Here is a 22,354-nt window from a genome sequence, read left to right on the forward strand (position 1 = left end):
GAAAGCTACTGTAACTTGTTATATTAAAAGTAGCAGCACATACTGCAATCCTCTGAGCTCCAGAAACAGTGCTAAAAGTTTTTTTTAAAGAAAGCTAGATTTTATTTATGTTGAACCACAAATTTCTCTATATTGAAGTCTAAAGCTTTTTGTTGTAGAGATATGTACATCTACTTCATATACATGTGTGGCTTTTTTTACTCTTACAATTTTTGCAATTTTTTAACAATTCTCCTCACTGAAATGGCTTTGAATTCTGTAATTGCCAAAAAGTAAATGTTTTAATCAAATAAGAACAAAGAAAATAAGCATCTTGAAATCATAAACTTAATGTCTCTTCGATTTTGAAAATTTTAAGTGAGGAAATTTTTAGCACCACAGAGTATGTTTTTTTTTTCTTCCAATTCATCTGTGGGTTACTATCTCTGTATCTGTATTTCTTTATTAAGCTTGCTGCTTTATAGGTACTTGCTAAAACCTAAATATTTTGTTTTACTAAATGCATTTTTCCCCACAATTATTTCTGAGAAGTACTTTTCTAAATTGTTAATTTGAACATTTTATAAGAAATTAGATTCCTCACATTAATAATTTTAGTTCCATCCTGTTTGTTTTTTTTTTTTTTTATCAACTTGAGCAAATTTGCTTTTGCTACATACTTGGCTCTAACTGCTGAATTAGGAGACTTATGGACAGTGAAAATGGTCAATTGCTTTAGAAATTATACAGTATAAATAAATGTTAAAATATCAAACTATTGACAAAAAGGTATAATTTAATATTTTCCTCTTTTCTGACATTTCTTTACTGACAGTGTTATATAGCTGTGCACTCTGATTTTTTTAGCTATGTTGACCAACAGCAGGGAAGGAGAACTCATTGATCAAGAAACCGGGACAAGCCTAAAAAAAATGCAAAAGGAGAAAGGTAAAATTAAACTGTTTTCTCTCTCAGGCATTTAATTGCACTTACATGTTGTATTCCTTTCTCTAGTATTCTGCATATGCAATGACGTAATAGCATAAATCTAAGAAAACTACGTGCCTAATTGCAATGAATAACGTATCCGGTGAATTTAGATCACATTCTTCTTAGGAAGTGTTAACAATCATATCTTTACTTCCCTCTGTTTAGACCATATGGGAGTAATACCTTGCTGGTCTTTTGACTCAATTATTTATGAAGTCCCTAGCAACTATTTGATTAGTCACACAGTGTTGTTTCTTTTCCTCCAGTGGATGTGTGTGCAGGCTACTCTAATGCTGGTACGTAGGTGAGAGAAATATTAGACATTTTTCACGTCTCGTAATATTACATCAACTCACAAGTGAGAGGCAGCAAGGGAGGAGGTGAAGCTTGATCTGTAGAGTTTGTCTGGTAGGCAGGGAAGTGCCTCCTCTGCTCATTTCTCCTTGCTCTGATTGTTAGGTGCTGGTGAAAATGAGTATGTTGGTGTATGCAGGTAAGCCCTGGGGAGGTGTCACAGACACAGAGATGTGGCATCTGCAGCTGCATGTTGAGGAGGAAGAAGGCATTTTGTTTCCTTAGAAATACAAAAAAAATAAATCATTCGTATTAGTAGACAAAGTTTATTCTGGCAGTACATACAGAGAGCACCAGACAAACTGAGTGTCTGCAAAAACAAGATGACATAAAGCTGAAGAAATGAAGGAAAGCTGAAGGTAAGTGTGAAGTGAATACTAGAAAATATGCTTCCAAAGCATATACCAAGGAAGTTATTTAGATTTTAAAGCAAAAGATAGGAAAGAAAAGTAAGAGAAGAAAGTGTCCAAAAGAGGAGACAACATAAGCTAAATGTACTTAGAAGTCTACTGAAAATAGGAACATTTTATCATAAATGAAAATGCAAAGTGATTTTTATTTTGGCTGAGGGAATTTTAGATTATCTAAAAAAATCAGACAAACTCAAATCCTTAGGCTTATGATTGCACTCTCTGTATTTATTTTCTGAGCGAACTTAAATGCAATTTACTATAACCATAAGCAATTGTATTTATCTCCTCAAAAAAAAAAAAAATAAAATTGAAGACTCCATGTGCACTGTGGTTCCAGAGTTCTAAAAAATTATTTGGCCATATTCATGGCAAGGATGACCACCTTATTGGGCATCTTATGACTGCATTATCATGGGACGGATGCTGAAATTTTAAAAGCATCAGCAGCATGTATCCTTCTATAGCTTATATCCAACAATTTCAAGCTGAGTTCACATTAAGCAGTGAGGTAGACCTATATTTCATCTCCTTTAGGAGCCTCTGGTTTATAGGGTGCAAGCACCCTCTAATGATGAACTGCGCCAGAAAGATACAGTCAGTATTCTGCTTCTGAAAATTCTTAGCCTGTCACCCCATACAAGTTGTTATTATTCCTCTGTGATCTTTATCAGTCCAAAATATATTTTTTGTTCCTAACAGTATAAACAAATTCTCCTCTGTATAATCATTTTGGGCTCTGTTGCACCTCAAATATGTTGAACAATTTTCATATTCAGATGTGGACAGTCACTGAAGAGTGTAATGTCTGTTGGGTTGCTCAGCAGAAAATATCCATATAATTTGTATACAGAACAAGCTTTGTTTTTCAAAACCTGCCATTACTTTTACTAAGGCAAAATATATTTACCATGGAAAAGATTTTCAAAGTTATTAAGAAGGAATGTAGTTAAAATAAAAGTATCAACATTTATTAAGTATGACAAGTAAGCGGTTTATACAACCATGGCAAACATATGTTTTCACATCTGCTTTGAGTAATATCATCATGATTTTAAAAATGATTTATAGCTCTGCAGGCCATAAAATGCCAGCTTTGCTCTAAGTTGGAAGTTTTCAAACAACAAAGAAATTATTGAAGGAGTATATTGAGCATGTTTTTGTTACACACCTTCTTATATTTTCACATATCAGAGCACTCTGTAACAATTAAGATAGCAACAAATGAAAATTAACTAAAATTTCACAGTAGTACTACTCATGTGAAAGTGTAGCATGAAAAACAATAAAACTTATTGTAATTATAGTAAGCAAATACTGTGATATGCCTCAGGACACACAGTTTTGTTTTCCATCTCCCATTGAAAGTGATCTCAGCACCATACAAAAATGTGTCAGTTTGTTCTCATCAAAGTAATTTCACGATATGCAGGGCCAAAGAGCATATAGCTTAATGGTTTTTCTAAAAAAAGACAGTTAATATAAAATTATTCCAGTTATACTGAGCTGTTTGCGTATGTTGAAGGGACAAAATTTACAGAATTAATGGCCGTCTCAGTGCAGAGGCTGGTTACAGACCATACGTTTAAGCTTGTTGAAGGAGCAATGCCATTAAATCTCAATTACTCCACATCCTTTCATCATCTTTTTAGGAAGTACAGTCAGGCTCAATATTAGAAGACAACTAAATCAAACATCTTTATAGGTCAGCCGTTTTACATTTTATACAAAATATTTTATACTATTATATTCTGGGCAGACATCTTTAACCAGTGTGGTGCACAAGCGTTCTGGCTGTGCATCCGTGTCAGGGTGTGAGTGAAAACCATATGAAAGGTAATGTGTACTTTATTTTAAAATTGCTAATGAAAGGAACCAGAGATAGAAAATCCTCCACAAAACATAGCCCCAAATGTTCACAGAGACTTAAACACAAGTTCTTCCTGCTTGCGCTTAACTGCTATTTCTGTTTTTAAACACTAACATTTTAGCTGCACAATTGCTCACAGTAACTAAAATTTTAAATTTTCCTGCTTCAGTATTTAGCATGGAAAAAAATCTCTATTGCATCGGAAAGGATTTTGTTAGACATAAGCATTATGGAAATACACAAATGAAATCTTACATTAGAAAGGCTAAACAAGCCAGAAAAGTCTTTAGCCGTACCTGCCAGTGGGATTTAATTGCAAGATTTAATTCCATGTGACTTTATGGCAAAAAATATTTTAAACTCCTCATAGGATGGAATAATAAAAGACAGTAGCATAACTCTTTCCATAGTGAAGTCAATGGGAGGGATTGTGATGTCTTCAATGGGAACAGAGTTTGGCCAGAGCCTAGTATTTTGAACAAAAGCTCCCTCAGCTAATAGTACTGGTCATTATTCCAGACAGGAATGGTAAATACTGCCAGGCTGCACGAGTGTTGTACCTCCTGGGCCAGTGGCATGCCCAGACCCTGGTGAGATGCGGGCATATGCCAGCCCTGCCCCTCTGCTGTGAGTTTAGCAGAGGGTGCGCAGGATTTAAGGGGCCCCAGGGGACCATGACATGCTTTAACGGGGCCTCCACATGGATGTCTGGGGAGCTGGAGCTGCACCCCACCTTAACCAGAGTAAAAATTTGTGGGAAATTTTCATAAATGACCAGTTCAAGTACTCTGAGTAGAAATGAGGACTGGATTTGTCGAGAAAGTGATTTGCTCTGAATCTCCCAGAGCTGCTCAGTGGCGATGCTACCTCCTTTAGCCCTGTCATCTTCATTCTCAGAGCACATCTCTGGACCCAGTGCCTGTGTACAGTAGACGGTAGTGTCCAAACCTGGATCTGGCAGCTATCCCTTTTCATTCTATTGAAGGCCACCTTTCCATTTGTTAGTTCAAGGAAATGGGAATTTTGGATCATTTCTGTCAGCTAAGTGAAATATTTTCAGATGGCCAGAGACTATGGTAATGAAAGCATAACTATATTTATTGAATCTCTTTGGCAGAAAAGAGACTTTATGCAGTTTAAATTAATCATTGCCAAAGGACTGGGTTACTTGTGAGGGGCGGAGAAAGAGCAGGTGCAGAACACCTGAAACAGCAACAGGCCCCCAGTAGTGGGGGATGTCCTCCAAAGAGAGGACTTTTCCAACAATTAATCTAAAAGCATCCAGATGGAGAGTGCAAGGAGTAAAAACAGGAACTAAGAGTACGAAGCTGTAACATGCATCATCTATAGAAAGTCTACGAGAGGTGCCAACACTTCAAATGTTCACTATGCTGTTTCTTTGACATATCAGTACTCACATGGTAACGATATAATGACAAATAAGCAGTTTTCCATAGGATCATGCTCATGAACCTCCTCTTGAGATGCATGAAAAACATCTGAAATTAGAAGTGAATTCAAGGTCCTTTTGATATCTAAGTGTGATTAACTTAGAGCCACAGGAGTTGTTTCACAAGCAGTGGATGCGGTAATACTTGGATTTAAAGGCTGCAAAGTTTTCTTTTTCCAAAAATCTCAAGTGACTTGCATAGCACAAACATTCACTAGAAAATTCAGAGATATTTTTATATTTTCTGTCCTCTGAGAATACCAAGGGATAACAAACACAGTGCTGTATTCTGCGTGAAGGCTTTTTCCACAAGTTTTTGTTGTTGTTAAACTTAACCCGCAAGTGAACGACAACTGACAAAATGGTGGCCTAGGAGTAGAGGTGATCTTTCACGAATCAATCAATCCAAGCAAACAAACAAAAAACCCCAGACCATGAAACTGAGGCAAACTCTTTTTAACACTTAGATTCACAATGTATGTGAATAGAAAATAAGAGTTCTAATTTTTACAGGGTATGGACTCGTCATTATGACTGTGCATTTAACCATTGCTAAAGCATTTATAAATGCAATGGCAATTAGTTATGCAAGAGACTTTAATGAAATATTCCAAGGTCACATCTTTTACATTAAGTTTATAGTGGTTGTTGTAAGTAAATAAATTTACTTCATTTTCAAAACCAATTTAACAATGCCATTTATCAGGAGTGAAATACCTACTTTATCTGAAATATCTTGTCATACGGACCAAGACAGTTTCTTACGTTGATATATAATTTATTAATATATCTTATTTATTAAATTTCTATGGCTTTAATATATTGCTGTCTAAACACTATGGTGAGCCTAGGTAAAAATGCTGAAATACGAAATTCTCTTTACTCAGAAGGCTTTGGACCAAATTTTTTTTAGCAATTTTTATAGGCTCATGGCATGAAATGGATAAATATGAATGAAACGAGACAGATATGTGGTATTTCATAGAATCATAGAATGGCTTGGATTGGAAGGGACCTTAAAGATTAGTTCCAGCACCCCTTCTGTAGGCAGGGACACCACCCACTAGATCAGGTTGCCCAGGGCCTCATCTAACCTGGTCTTGAAAGTTGCTTCTCTCCAAAGTCAGGTTGTCTCTTCAGGGTTTACCACCTTCCACTTTCCGCTGAATGCTGTGAATTGAGTTTTCTATAGGTCCATCTTACTGAGCTATAGCAGATTTGAAAGGCATACAAGTGGAAGGGGGGGGTGGAATTGCTGAATGGCACCTGGTAGCTTTTGGATTGGGCCCAGTAATCCTTTCCTTAGAGTTAATTCTCACATTAAAATTGACCCTTTGAATTCTCTGGTTCATAATACCTCTGATGCAAAGTCATTAACCTGAAAACTGCAATTGATGACATTCTTAATCGTCATGAGTTATTTAATAAGCTTGCCTTCGGTCCTCATTAAGAGCAGTAAGATACAAAAAAATATGCATCCTGAAAGATTGCTGAGAGGTTTTCTTATGTTACACAGATCCTTGAGATCTATGGGAATGTACTGATGCAGGCTGAGCTTCCACCTGCCTGTGCTCTGACCCTGCCATAGGTACCAAACCTGCTCCTGAGAAATTGTGTTTGTGCATTTGTGTGCTCAAGTGTATAGCCATGTGTATGTGTAGGGAAGGAACAGGTTCTTCTCAGTGTGAATTCATCCAGTAAGCAATCTTAGACTGTCACCGCTTGAAATTTTGGCTTGCACAAACAGTACATGTTACTGAAAAACATGTCATTTCTAGCAAGGACAACAAAGACTCTGTGATCAAACACTTGTTCACTAGGAAACTGCTTAGAAGCCAGCAATTGCTGCTTTCAGTATAGGTTTCTGTTATAAAAAAAAATAAATAAAAGAGAGATTTTGGCATGTTTCATGCATTTAATTTAAGCCAAAGGAAGTGATACAAACTGGTACAAATTTAAATTAATAACAAAAATTGCTGTTTATTGTGACAGATTTGCAATATTTGTGTCTGAGAATGAGCTTCAAGATACTCATAGAAACTGCACTGTATAAAAGATAGGTTTAATTTCTAAGGGTTACTTATTGTGAGCTGAGTTGCCATGTTACCCATAGAGATATGTTCTATTTGGTTGAAATCCCGAGTGACACAGTCACAGCCATGGTCTTGGCTCCAGAGCCTTTGTTTCAGTCAAGAACAGAGAGGGCCAAAACCACTCTGGATTATGACAGCAATATGTGCTCCTGCTGTCAGAGAGCAAATCAAGCCTTTATAGCATCAGCGGACTTCTTTTAATAGCTTTTTTTCATATTATCTTCTTTACTTTGGAAATGAAGCAGTATACCTGAAAGAGTGGACCACCACCATAATAAGCAATCGATATAATAGGATCCAGGTTAAGTTTGACAGAGACACCTTGGGAATAAATTTAGCACACTAAAGGCAGCAGAGAGATTGGCTGTTGGTGTTTTTAAGTATCTCATCAATGCTTCTTTGACACACCTGTGCTCAGCATTAGGCCAACCTTTGTGGCTTCTGCTAGGTGGATCGGACTTCTAGGAGTCTGAGACATTACTCTTATCTCTAACTGTATTTTGCCTGAATACCTGTTAAAAAGCAGCCCCTCAGTATCTCAGTCATATTTCAAACTATGAGTTGGATTCCTAAGTCAATATTGGAATTTTGTTAATTTGTGACATGTTTGTAATACTTTGTCCTATCAATAAATATGTTAAAATACGTAGTTTTCCCCAAAAGTTTGGTTGCGAGTACACAGACTCACTTTTTTTTTTTTTTTTTTTTTTTTTTTTTATCCATTAGAAGTTTGAAATTCAAAGCAAATGGGTGCTAAACTAAAAAGGCAGTGACTATTGCAATACGAGAATCCTCACGCATGCTCTTTTGGTCATGTTGGGCCATTGCATGTTCCTCAGAAAATACCGACTGATTTATTTTCTACTTTTATTTTGTAGTCAGAGTGTCAGTAGTTTCCAAAACAGATTTTTCTTCTAGTTTACAGAATATGACAGGGTATACAAGTAGTTTGATAAATAAAATTCTGCTTCCAGTTGTATTTTGAGATGTTCTGATCTATAAAACATTGTATAGTTTTGAATCTGTCTATTTAGCCATCATGTGGACTGCAATATTTTGATAGCTTGATCTGTCTTGTGTGAATTTGCTTATATATCCTATGTCTTATTTGTGTGAGGGCTGTCAGTGGAAGAATGTAAGATCTTTAATGACAGTTCAGTGGAGTGCCTCTTCTGGTGTGGTTGAAAATGCCTTTTTGATGTAGGGTATGTTGGAAGAAGGAGCATCTCTGGTGGCTGGCTGAGCTGGAGCAGAAAATGGAGTATGTGTGCGTACACATGTATTCACAGAAGTCAGAAAATATGGATTGCTCAGAAAATAGCATGTAAACTATACACCTGTAACCTTTGGAGACATATAATTGCTGTCAATTAGGAGATTGGAGTGTATTTATTATTGTTCTGTTGTTTTTTGTTCATCTTAAAATCTAGAAAGGGTTTGCAATGAAGGTGCCCTCCAGGCAAAAGCATGGCGAAATTCACATATTAAAGGAGGAGTCACCAGAATTGCTGTTTGACTTTTGACATTATTGTTACTTAGCCTAGGGCATTACAGGCAGAAGAGATTTAGATGGAAAGGAGAACTGTGAAATTACTCTATAAAAAAGTGTATTTTCACTGATTTTTCTTAAAACTGGCATAATTTAAGGAAAGCGTAACGTTACTGCAAAATGAAAACACTAACAGTAATAATAACAATAATAATAATCCTATAGTGCCTTAATTCCTTTATTTCTTTGTACAAAGCTTCTTGATACTAAAAATAATAAAAAAAAAATAAAAAAAGCTATTCAGTGAGTTACTGAGAAGGCTTTATTGTTTCAGGAAATAATTAGTTACTAATCTCTCTATATACACACATTGAAATCTCAGCAGAAAAGAAGTTGGGCACTTCTAGGTTTTAGTGTTATTTATAATAAGAATTATCTCATATATGTGATAACTTTTCAGCAACAGATTTTAGGATTCATATTTTGTAAGTGTCACCGTCTGTATATCATATATTAAGTATAATGCAAATCAGGCTGGAGTTTTAATTTTGCAGAACTACCAGCTCATGTATTATCAACCCCTGAAAAAGCTGCAGTTAAATGGTCCCCAGTATCTGAATAGTACAATTATCATTCTGTAATAGTTGTAGCTAAATTAACAGTGGCTTTGGTGTTTTTGTTTGTTGTTTTTTCATCAGTGAGAGCTAACCTGTGTAGATATGTGGGCTAACAAATGTTGGTGATAGGTAACTGGAGTCTCAAGGCTTGACATCTCTATTTTTTCTAGATTTCTTCATGTTAGTGTTCTCCGCAAGGGCAGCCCACTGTCTCGTGCACTGCAGGAGCAGTGACGTAGCTGGGTTGGGGCCTTCTCTTTTGTATCCTGGTTGACTTGAGTGCAGTTGTGTCCTGATGTTCAAAGGTATAGGTGGAAGCTGTTGAGGAACAGGCTTCTTTTCTTCCTGACTCTACAAAACCATCTGTTCTCATTTTCTCTTAAGAAAGTTTACAGCTTCAAGGACTGTCATTTATTCCCATATCTTCCTTCTCATCTGAAAAGGAAAAACTCATCCCTCTGTATACAAAACTATCCATCAAAATCTCATTTTAGTATACAGCGGTTTTATGCAGAGAGAATGAGAACTCAGAAAAACAATACAGTTAGTTTCAAATACATTATAGATAACTTGCTTTCTTAATAAAGCTTACAGATGGAAATAAAGATATAGAAAAATATACAAACAGAGATCATCAGGTTCACAACAGACTCTCCAGCATCCTTCGCGGGCTATTCCAGCTTTCCTTTAAAAAAAATAAATAAAGAAAAAGATTTAAGTGTCTCAAAGAAGGTGATCTGGGCATTTTATATCTCAGCCCGCAGAGAAGCAGGTTCATTGGTAGTACCCACCGTGCACCATGTACCCTAAAGAAATTACCTCAAGCAAAAGAACTGCGGTAGTGCAGCCTGGCTGAGCACAGTGTGCTCCTGGAGGAAATAATACATCAGAAATTGGCTATGCCTCGGTGGGAGCCTGATTTTGCTAGTATGGTTAACCTGCTTCTAGCATGCAGACTATCTCAGGTATTTTTATATGACCCTGCATTGTTTAATATTTACACATCCTGGCTGATAGGTAGCTGGAGCATAATTTAGAACATTTGCATCACTAAAATGGGTCTGTTTATCTAAAAAGAAAGATTATAACAGAAGAAATCTGGAATGCAAAATAATAAATATTAAACCTTGTTCTCCAGGTTGTTGAATCAATTTATAGTAATATATAAGTGAGCAGGAAAGTAACAGCATCTGGTAGCAATAAATGTTTCCTTTCCTGAGTTACCAAATTAGCTATGGGAAGGTGATTAGAAATAAAATACAATGATTTCTGATAGCAATAGGTAACACTGCACAGGCTTTGAGATAAGAACTTGACAAATGTGTAAAATAAATGCAAAACTGGTTTTGAAAAGGGGTGAGATTACCATTTTCTATGTTGTTTGCCAAGATTTGTGCATTTCAAATGTTAGCAGTTGGCTTCTTTTCAAAACTGATAAATAATGATGTTTGTTGCGGAAACAATTATCCTAAAAATAATTTAAAAGGATTGTATCCCCTTTTTGTTTGCCTATAAAGACCACATTCAATTTATATATAGACAGAAAGAGCTCCACTTGCATCTATAAAACAGTTCTTAAATCAGTCTAAATTATTGATGTGCACAAAGAACTCTTTCCGCTTTTGTTTGAAGTTTTATTTCTGCGGCGTTGTGCTTTCTAATTGTACTTTCAACTACTATGACATCTGTTATAGTTGTTTCAAAAACTTTTCAATAGTTTTCTTTTTTAATGATAGACAGTCTTTTCAAAGGCAAACTGTCTTCATTTTAAGCAAGAAAAATAATTAGTTGAAAAAAGATCACTAATTTGGCCAGGGAACTCACCATTTTACTTCTTTTTTTTTGCAAGTGGCTGTTTTATATGATTCCAGCACCTACTCAACAGAAAGCTGGCCAAGAAGAATTCATCTCTGCAGCAACTCAGAAACCATAGAGCATCAGCATATGTCCTTTGCTTCCCCGAGGAAATCCAGGACTTTATTCTACCAAAAAGAGTACCGAGACAGTACTTCACAAACCGATAGTCTCTGTATGTCTAACAGATGGAAAACTGAGCTACTATTCCAAGCAGCTATGCCAAACAATATTGGAAAAAAGCTCAGCAATCAGAGATGAGATTAATTCTTAAAAGTCTGCTTAGAAATACTTTTTAGTATCTCTAGTGATATGAATATTTGGTGCAGTAGAAAATTTATTTCTAATAATGTAAGACATAACTGCAGTCTTATTCCTGACATAGAAGTACAGAAGATGTTTAAATTATCCCAAATAAGGAAAGCACAATATAAAGATATTTTCTTGTCTTTTTTACAAAAGAATATTTCTCCCCTTAAGATAGAATAGGCTTTTAGCTTTGAAAAATTTAAGTCCAGGACTCTGGTCCAGTTACAGTACACCATGACTAACCTTTAAATTAGAAGTTGCCTAGAATTCATATAATAATTAATACAACGCTAGGAGATTTAATTGACCACATGATTAAACTATTAAGGAAAAAATTTCATCCTAATTGAGAATTGAACCCCTACCCTCTATTCATTGAGTGTCTGCTCTGCCACTTGAGTTGTGAATTGGGGGTTAATTGACTGTCTAGAATCTCCCAAAGCGCAATTATTTCATATAATGGTGCTAACACAGACTGTAGTAAGGCGATTTTTAACGGCATCCTTTTTTCCCTTGGATTTAGAGAGATTTCAAGAGAACTGTAAGAGATGCTGGATGTAGGGAAAGGAAGAAAGATGTAATCAAAAAAGGAGTTGGGGTTTCCTTTCAAGTGCCAATTGGTAAAGATCAAAAAACAGAAAGAGGTATTGATGTGGATTCACAGTTAGAATGAGACCTCACCAATTTTTGGTTAATAGATTCCCTAATCTCCGTATCCTGTAGGTCACACTCAAATCCTAGCACTGTTGCACATTCCTTTTAAGATTCAATCGTACTCACCTGCGGTAAGATCTCATGTTGTTCTGACTTCGGTTGTGGGTTTTGAACTCCACTGAATGCATCTTGGTTGGACTGATGATTAATTAGTTTTAGTCCAAGAACCATGTTTTGCTCTCCAGTTTAAATATTTATGGCTACACTCCTGTGATGGCAGTGTCGCACTCCATGGGACAGAAGACAGTGTAAAGAGGCAGGGATTTCCCCAGTGACACAAAATCACCTATTGCTCTCAGCCATTTTAATCTTGGCAGCTGTGACACTGAAGACATATTAGAGGATAAGAGGTGTGTCTGCAGTGCTTGATTCAAGCAGTCCTGGATCAAAAGAGAGACTGTTGGGGGGTTACTAGTAGCTTAAGACAACCTGGAATACTGCTTGGGCTGGACCCCATTCATCTGCTGCAGCATGGGGAAGCTCTAAAAAAAACAGCACAATATTGACCCTTCCTACTCCCACTGCATTTCAGGATAAACACCATAGTTTGTTACTCCTATGCAATTAACATATCCATATTTTGAAAACATTGTGCTTCTGAGCTTGTGCATCTGAACCAAATGAGTATCTTAAATCTTACATTGGTTTAAGCAGTGGCCATAATGTATGGTATGAAATCTCTCCAGTGTTTTTTTTCCTGTCTGTAATACTGTCTCATTGTATACATGTTTTATTCTGCCTGTCCTCTATTTGATTTTTCAGTATGTAATTTTGCTGCATATTTAATTGACTTTTTCAATGTTTGTGAAATATAAATTAATTGATGAAGATACAAATTTGTGGCAAAATTATTATTCCCAACTCAAGTTTTTATAAAGATTTAGGAATAACCTGTAAGTAATCTTAAATAAACTGCAATCAAAATGATAAAAAGAAGGGGCTAGGTATGCCTACATTTTTTTACGTTTTGTATTTATTTGCCTACATGGTAATTAATAAAATTCATAGTAGATTTCTCTGCTTCATTAGTGCAAATTTGCAGAACTTTTCTAATTATTATTCTCCTTTGAAGAATAAGTAATAGAGATAATATCAAAACTTTATAACTAAATTAAGAGTTAGTTATGGATACAGTTAGGCATTTTTATTTTTAAGTATATTCCATTTTTTTAAGTGTTTTGATAAAAGTTCTGTCTCTATAAATACTCAAAGCAATTACTGTAAGTACAGAAGAAGAATTCAGGAGAAACTTTTTGTGTGGAATTACTGAAGATAAAAGGGAATGCAGAAAAGTTTATGGCTTAAACTTTGCATTTTTAAAATTGAATTGAAAATCTCATGGGAATGAAGGACTGACTGTATAGGTAATTCATGCTTAAAAATATGTAAAATCATTGTATGCTGAGCAAAGTCTGGCAAGTCTGGAAAGAAATAGTACCCCAATAGCATTAAGGGTGCTCAGAAATAGAAACAATTTAAATATGCTTTTTAAACATATTCTTCATAGTGCTATTTGAACACATTAACATCAAAGAGGGGATTTTGCAATGTTCCTGGTAGTTCACGAGGCATATAGTAGGCAACAAATCTTAGCCATATGTTGCTCCAGACTAGTATACAGAGGAAAGTTGTGCTTTGCAAGAAGTAGGGGTCCCCAGAGAACAGAGATCACCCCAGCTCATCCAGTACCCCTTGTGCTTGCACACGAGATTGAAGAGATGCCACACGCAGGTCAGCTAAGGTGGACAGGACTCGCTTCTACTATAGCTCCTCGTTGCAGGGTGATCCCTTGCATTCACAGTTTAACTTCCTTTTTTTTTTTTCACATAAAAACATATGTGCTTAAATCCCTTTTACTTACTTTTGCATTCTGCTGAAATCCCGACCACCAACCAGTGTATGATCACAGATCTGTAGGTTTCTACTGAACAAAGCAGAAAGCGGTGCAGCTGATCGCTCAGAAAGGCAAGAAGACACAAGCATGAAAAGAGAGCTCAGGCAGTGCCGGTGACTGTTACACATGCATTGAGGCATTGTTATTTTTAAGGTGACTTGCAGATAAACACACACACTTTGTAACCTGCTTTATCAGTAAAGGAGACTTGTTTGTGCTACAGTAATATCAGTAACATAATCTCTTAGATTCTCTGGTTTTGCTGGAGGTGTGTTAAAAAGCTGAAAGTGTGGAGAGCTGGCATAGCACAGACTGTCTTCAACTTGAGAAACAGTCTTTGAGACTAAAAAAGGTTTTCTTCTTGCTCGTAAAATAGATATGACAAAAAGGAAAGAAAAAGGGATTTACAGTTTGATCCACATTCAAGTTAGGTTTTTTAGTCAATCATTCTCATCTGGTCATTAAAATCCTAAAGTAAAGGCAGAGGAAACAAGTTCTGATATTTCTAACGTAAAAAATAAGCATAGAGTTTTCTGCAGTGTGAGGAAAGAGTTATCCCAGGCCTCACATTAACAGACTAGACTACAAAAAGCCACGGCCACCTGATGGGACAGTGCTGTGGCGAAGAAACAGCATAAGAAAGAACAGCCTCCCCATTGCTTCTGCCTTTGGAAGGAGAAACCTGGACATGTTCACAGTATGAACTAAGTGACAAAAGCAGTATTTTACACTCTGAGTGTGATCTCTTTAGTGTTCTCACCTAGTTCGAACATTTCCCCTTTAAATATAATTCTGTCCCACAGTTTTCTCCACCTGCTGTTTTCTAGGATTTGCACGTCCCCAGTCTACAAATACCATCATTCTTTAGTTACATTCTCTCGCCATGTTTTATGCTGACAATTCAAGCTCCATCCAGCACCCAGCTTGCTTTCCTGCATGCCTGCCTTTTTCTTTCCTTCTCTCTCTCTCTTTCTGTGTTTTGTCACAGAAAACAAAGAAATTCACAATCTTGACACAGAAATTTCCAAGGTCAGAAACCTGTTTGTCTGTTTCTTTTAATAAGTACCATGTTTCAAGAAAGAAAAAAACTTTTTTTTTTTTAAATTAATATGACATCCCAAGGGGAAAAAAAAAAACACTGCTAATGACTTCCACGTAAGCTAGATAAGCGTAATCAGCCTTCTGTAATGTCACTGCCTGCTCTTGGGTCAAAATAAAATTTCAGAAGGCATCACGTAACATGGCAATGTCAGAAATGTTGATTTTTTTTTCAGTGTAGACCTGCAGATCCAGGGCTGCTGTACATCCGTTTGTTTCCATTCCTTGACTTTTTGTTGACCATTTTTAAAGCTGCACATTCAGGCCCAGCATGTAACCAAAGGTGGCGTATCATAACTGCTGTTGAAGGATTTAGTCCTGGCCTTCCAAGCCACTCAGGGTACATCCGTGCTGCCTCCCTTTGTCAGGTAGTTTATTCGTAATTGCAGTGGAAAATCATGTATGGTACAAAGCCCCCTGGTAAAGCCCCGTCAGCTCTAAGAGCAGTGGACACTGAATCCTTTGGGGAGAGCTTGACCCTGCCTCAAGGTTTCTTGTGTCATGGTAGAAACTGTGGATCAACTTTTCTTCTCATGGAAATTTGAAGTAATTGCTTGGAGTAAGTGGAAGCCCCTATATTATTGCCCAGCGAGATCAGAAGCTGTACATTGTAGGTATTCAGCATTGCTCAAGGAGTACTTTAAATTATGTTGTAATTACCATCAATTCATTTCCCTTTGGAAACTTGCCTCTAGATGGACATGGTCTGGCAAGCTTCTCAGTCAGTTAACAAGCAAATAAAAATCCCAACAGCCCCTCCCCGTGCTGCCATAAAGAGGTCTGGGCTGAAAGTAACACAGAGCTGTGGAAAGCAGTCGTTTTGGTTCGAGCATGCCCTTGTGTGCAGCATTAGCCTTCACCTTCCTTTCACTCTTACTGGAGGAAGTAACTGATAGTGATCGACATGATTTCCTGGGCATAGTACATTCAGATTTTTATTATGATATTACCAGGATGTATGTTTGTGGAAAGAACAGATATATATATATATATATATGTTTATCCTCAGAATATAAATTCTGGAGAAATGGTATATTACCTGCATGACGCTGAAAATATGGAAAATATGGGTGACTTAGTGTTCGGGAACTGGGCCCAGCTTTGCTTACAAATCAGCTTGATGATGAGGCTGCAAAAGTTATATTTTCTCTGCTTTCACATACTGAATTTATTAGCTTCTTGAAATTGATTTTGGATGCCTTTCATTTGCCATTGGGCTGAAGTCAAAAGCAAAACGATGATATACCACATTTTGCTCACTCATCTTTTTATTGCCCAACTATTGTTATTGAGTAAAAGACATTCAGCGTGTTTCCCAAAGGAGACAGAAAGCACATTTCATTTTCTTTTTAATTGATGGAAGTTTAACTGAATGCAAGTCCTGCAATTCTCAACTTCAATATCCAGGTGGCAGTTACAGAGGGGTAGAGGGGACAGGGACTGGGATTCTGTTTAGATCAGGGCTGAGAGCAGAAGCCAGGAGGGCTGTCAAACTTTGTACTGTTTTATTTGCTTGGAAGGAATGGTGCAAAGTTAATATCGATGCAGCGCTATGAAAGTGTTCAAGTAGTTATCTCGGGGAAGGTAATGTGAACTCAGCAGTATCATTACTTTGATCTTTGGTTAAAGTCTTACAAAACTAGATTGCTGTTTGATTGACAACCTTGTCAGAGAGTGAATGAAGACTGACACTCTAATATTGAAAATGCAGCGTTTACAAAACTTAAAGCCCAAGTTTTCTCATGACACTGCTTCTTTTGTGGAAGAGTGAATTTCATATTTATTTTTAAATAAGTGTATACCTTGCTGCGTGCAGTTAACACGTATGATTTTAGACTGCTGGTTCACAAATACCCTAATATTTGATGCAGATGTTTTTATAGCAACAGCATTGTCATATTGTGTTTGGAGAACTAGGAGTTATTGCTTGAAGGCTTGAGCACAGTGGTAGTTATCACAACTCAATACCAAATAATGAGTGATCTGACATGCAGGTGATCGACAGAGATGGCAGGCTGCAGTTTGATTTGGGTAGTGTCTCTGGCAGTTTCTGAGTGTGTCCACTACAAAGGTGAAAGGGCTTCCACTGTATAATGCCACTTCAAGAGGTTGTCTTCAGCTATTGCTTATCCTAGAATTGTCCCCTTGATACCTCCAAATTTTTCAGAGGCCTGGGCAACCAGCTCTAGGTGGCCCTCCTTGAGTAGGGGCTTGGACAAGATGACCTCCAGGTGTCCATTCCAACCTCAGCCATTCTGTGATGCTGATAATCTTCCACATGATGTTCTGCTCTCCTGACATGGCCTTGATGCAGTGACTTACCACCATGCTTGCCTTTCTGCTTTGGGAAATCTTGGGTCACGTGCAGTTGCTTCCAGCCACTGCATTCAGCCTGCTGGCTAGCTCCAGGGCAAGTTCTTCTCTGACTGTCACCAGGGTGAAACCCCAAGATGTCACCTACCAATACAGTGTCTATCAAACATTAGACTCTAAACTGTGCTTCTCCACGCTTCCCTCGATTTCTTCTTTTCACTGGACAAAATAATATATTTTGTTCAGCACTATGAACAACTCACTTCCTATTTTATGTGAAGTGACATCAACTGCAATGATACAAGTAACGTTTAAGAATAAACCAAATTGTGTCTATTTTCACATCAAAATACCTTAAGCAAATAAATGTCTGCCCAAAATAATAATCCTACATCATCCAGAGGTGTTAGTTAAGAGACTCTATTTATACGATGCAGCTTATAAATAGGAATTCAAAGGATTTTCGCAGAAGGGGCTGATGAGCTGTGCTACAGGGCGTGGGAACTACTTAAATTGGCTTTACTGTCAAAGCCAGTGTTTTTTGAGACTACATCATCAGTTTTTCCTGGCCTTCTGACTCTCCATTTGCTTGACTGTTGCTATATTATGAATGCAGTTCTTTCAGTACTTCTGATATGTTTAGATTGTATGTGTGTGTGTGTGTATATATATAACAGTAAGTATCTATAGAGATAAGCATGAACGCTCGCAACATGATATATATTCAATACAATATCATATCATTATATAGTAAAGTATCCTTTATGAAAGACTATTAATTAAAAAGCGAGATTAAAGCCACTTTAATCAGCAGTGTGGCTTTGCTGAACAACCCTTACATTCAGCCATATTTCAAAGTGGACATATATAAATCACAAGAATTATTACCATTTCATCATTTGAAGTCTGCAAATGACTGATTTTGGAATGAAAAACATATGTAGCTATGCTGATAATGCTAAATAAATTATTTTCAAAACCTACATTTATATATTTTTATTGTGTGGAAAATGCATGTCCACAGGAAAAAAAAAAAATCTAAATTCTGCTGTAAAGATTTTAAATATATATATATTTTTTTCCTTTTGGAAATTTCTAGTCTTCTTCAATATTGCAACACATATGGTAAGAAAATCTTACTTGCAAGACGATTACTATTTTTAAACAGTTTTCAAAATTGCCCCAAATAATAGCTTGTGTATAAAAACTGGTATGTTTTGTGTTTTATAACAAGCAGCTTAACGTTTTCTAAACTTTGACAAAGTTCTTCCTAGTTTTTTTAATGTAATAATAGGATTGGTTTGGCTACCCCTAATTTTTCTTTCTCTTTTTGTATAATGTACTTAGGCACTGGTGGTATATTAGGAATACTTCTGAGTCTTTCTAGTCTTACTGCTTTCTTTAGTTCTTAGAAGCCTCTATGGACATACAGGTCATAGCTGTTGAAGATGTTCTTTTTTTTTTTTTCTCCTTTCTCTCACCGAACATATGTGTGCATACATGGCCTATAACATAGATATCTATGTACCAATTCAGTTGCTATGATTTTGATAAACTATTTCTGGCTTTTGTTGTATTTTGATTAAAGATTTACAGTTCTCCTTTTGCCTCAAACCTCATTTTTAAAGGCCAAAAGAGAAAAGAAACCCCAAACCATAAACACATTAAGTGAAATATCCATAGTGGCTTCAGTTAATGGTATTTCCTTAAAGCAGATAGGTTACTGAGCCCCCCCCCCCCTTTTAAAACAGGAGTGTTAATTTACTGCTTCCTTTCATCTGTTGAAATAATTACTTTTCTTTTTTGCCTTCAGTAGTTTGTTCTGGTCATTAACATTTCTGTAAAATTAAGTTTGAAAGGTGCTTTTAATGTTCAGATAGACTGCAGTGCATGTTTGACTGTTAAAATCAACCTACTTAAGGCAGAACTAATGTTTAACACTCGCAGCCATTTGAAGTAGTTCACTGCCCAGTTTAATGGTGCTGCCAAGGGCAATGGTCACATTACTTGCTATTATATTTTGGGGGTTTGTTATGCCAGCAATAAAGACAATCCGTGATATTTCTGAAAACATTGGCTTAGATCTTAAAGACATCATTTTTCCACTAACAAGCTATAAACTGTAATTTCTTGGGGAATAGCAGACAAGAAACACCAACCCCAGCTCTTGGCCACGTTCACCATTTAGGAGTGGTAGTTGCATGCTACATTGTTAGTGTTGAATGACTTTTCCTGCAAGCTCTGTTGAAAAAGACATAATAAAACTGTACTAAAAACACAGTGATGGCCAACTGCACAGGAAGAAGTCATTTTATATAATGGTAATTGAATTTTTCATTTTGTACGGTATCGAGAAGGTTTTAAGACACCTACTCTGGCAGGTGAGAGTGACCTGGGGTAGCTCAGCCTGGCCTCGTGGAAGCTTGGTGTAGGAGGTGTGCGAAGCACAGCCCAGAGACAATTTGGCTGCTGCGTTGTGAGATATGGTCATAGACTATGGTAGCTTCTGTTTCGTTGCAATTGTTGCGGATTTTCCTGGTTTAGTTGCAACAAAACTAGGTGTCTCTGTCATACAGTATAAAACTGCTTCTCTAGCTTTGTGTTGGGAATAGCCCTTCCCAGTGCCTGAATCCACTTCATGGCAATCTACTGCTAATACTTCCTCAATCTGTGTATTTTGGAAAGTAGGTCAAGGATCATTTATGGGAATCTTTGAGCAAATACTACAGGAAAAAAAAAAAAAGTAACTAGTTCTTTATGTAGTGGAGTAGATGGATGCTTTGCTCGAGTCTTCAGGAAGTTTGATGGTAAAAGCCATGTATAGGATTGGACCCCAAGTAACAAATAATCAAACGAGGGAATGAGCATCATTTCCGTTCCTTTCTGAGGTCATGAATGTATAACAAAATGTCTGCTTTTTCTTCTTTGATGAGCAGGAGCAGACAGAATTTGGAAATAAAACAATGTATCTTCTCAACCAGAAAAAAAATTGTATATATTTACTAAATAGTAAGTAAAATTTTCCCCTTGGCTAGTCTATTGCAATTTTACAAGCTTCAACAATGCTGAATGGATGTTATTGAGAAGTGAATTTGGCTCATTCTTTTTATGCTTTTAATAAATACTCAAGGGAAAAGCGGTTGTTCAAACAAAATGAAATACAAATAAACATAGAATTTATTCTCAGTAGGCATTCTGAGGAACATGGAGCTTGAGTTTTATTCCATTTTTTTTTCTGGTACTTGCAAGCAAAACTAAAATATTCATATAAGCTGTCAGTTCTCTAAAGTGAATTCATCCTTTTTAAAAAATAAATCTAAATATAAATTCAGTGGATAGAACAGAAACAATGTGAGACATAACAAATGACATTTCTGCCCCAAAGTACATCATTGTAATGGACCATATTATTCTGGACTGTGGATATAAATGATTTTTTTTCTTTTCACAGCATTCTGTAACAATTCTTGAGACACAGTCATGCACAAAATGTCATTTGTAATTATAGCAGTTTGCCATTTTTATCTGCTCCATGCTTGTTTCTTGTTTGATTGATAATCCATGTCATGCTGATACTTAACAGAAGCTACAATTTTTTATTACCTAAATTTCTGGACAAGGTTAGAATTTTTTGTTTGAGGGAAGAATTAAAAAAAAAAAGTTGGTTACTTCCCAATGCATTCTTCACGTGGAGTCCTAGGGAGACTCGGGACCCACAGAGAAATATACTTAGTGGAATGCACTTACTAGTATAAAGAAGAATTTAGTCTGTGGATTTCATTTCTGATTGATCATTGCCCAAATTTTGAAATAGGCTTTCAAAAATGTATGACTCCCCAGGTAGTGTCCTGAGGAGAGTCAAGACACCTCTTTACGATCCATAATTATTCGGATTACCATTTAGTATTTTTTTATACATATTCTGACTTTGAAAAAAAAAAAGTTGCACAGTCTTATAGCTGTTGGTTTAAACAAATCAGATATTTTTGCTTGTTCTAGACTGTATATCCTCCACCTTAGACACCTTTTGTCAGAAGTAATGGAGGTTGATTTTAAGCCAGTATTTACTACTAGAGAGTATAAATTCAGACACCACACATCATAAAAGCAAGAGCACATTTTATTGTTTGAGAATGACTGCAAAGGTTCCACAGTACCTGGACAGAGGTTGGCTCTTGAAAACCATGTATTTTATTTAATTTTTTAGAAGATACGTATGAAAATACCTTTCCAGGTAAGGTTCATGCTTCAATAATATTTGGATACTGTTTGTTCTTCATTACCTTTATGTGGTTGCATAAATCACCCAGAAATAGCTTTATCACCTTGGGTTGCAATAACCTTTATGAAAACTTAGGTGCTCAAATGGCATGATACGACTATACAGCATCGATACCTTTCCGAATTTGACAAAACTAGCTGATTAAAACTGATTTAAATACTACTTTCAGTCTAGAAGTCTGCCCTTTTAATAATCAATTAAAACGTTGTTTCATTGTGTTTATTCAGCACATAGAAAGCACTGCTTGACATGTATTAGACCTTATGTAGCAGTACACAGCTGTAGCCCATCCAGCATTTTCCAAATGAGTTTGCACAAGGAATAAAAGATTGCCATCTGAGCAACACTGGAGGGAGACAAGAGCAGACAAAAGGCAGTTAAGCACTACAAAAAAAAAGAAAAGACCCTGTTGAGAGAGAAATTTCTGAGCAAATGCCTCAATTTCACAGGGAGATACTGTAGCAGGCAATGTACATTGATTTTAGCACATGAAGTACATTCCATTTGGGATTCATTAAGCTTCATTTTGTGCACTATCATAAATGGGTTTGTCAGCTACTCTCTCAAGTAATGCACAGTTTCAAAGCAAGGAGGTAGAATAAACCAAAGTGAAAATACAGTGTGCCCTGCAAAGAGCG

At 36.5% G+C, this 22,354-nt stretch overlaps 1 protein-coding gene across 6 annotated transcripts in view; it reads left to right on the forward strand.

The window, feature by feature from the left end:
- Positions 1–22,354, forward strand: part of DACH2 (dachshund family transcription factor 2) — a 282,601-nt gene that overhangs the window by 232,731 nt on the left and 27,516 nt on the right. For all 6 annotated transcript variants that reach the window (XM_082770531.1, XM_082770532.1, XM_082770533.1 and 3 more), the window contains one exon: positions 847–927. In XM_082770531.1, the coding sequence (XP_082626657.1) occupies positions 847–927 (81 nt within the window). The remainder of the gene's footprint in view (positions 1–846; positions 928–22,354) is intronic.

This window comes from Aythya marila, assembly GCF_965140915.1.
Source record: "Aythya marila genome assembly, chromosome: 13".
In the NCBI taxonomy this organism is placed as follows: domain Eukaryota; kingdom Metazoa; phylum Chordata; class Aves; order Anseriformes; family Anatidae; genus Aythya; species Aythya marila.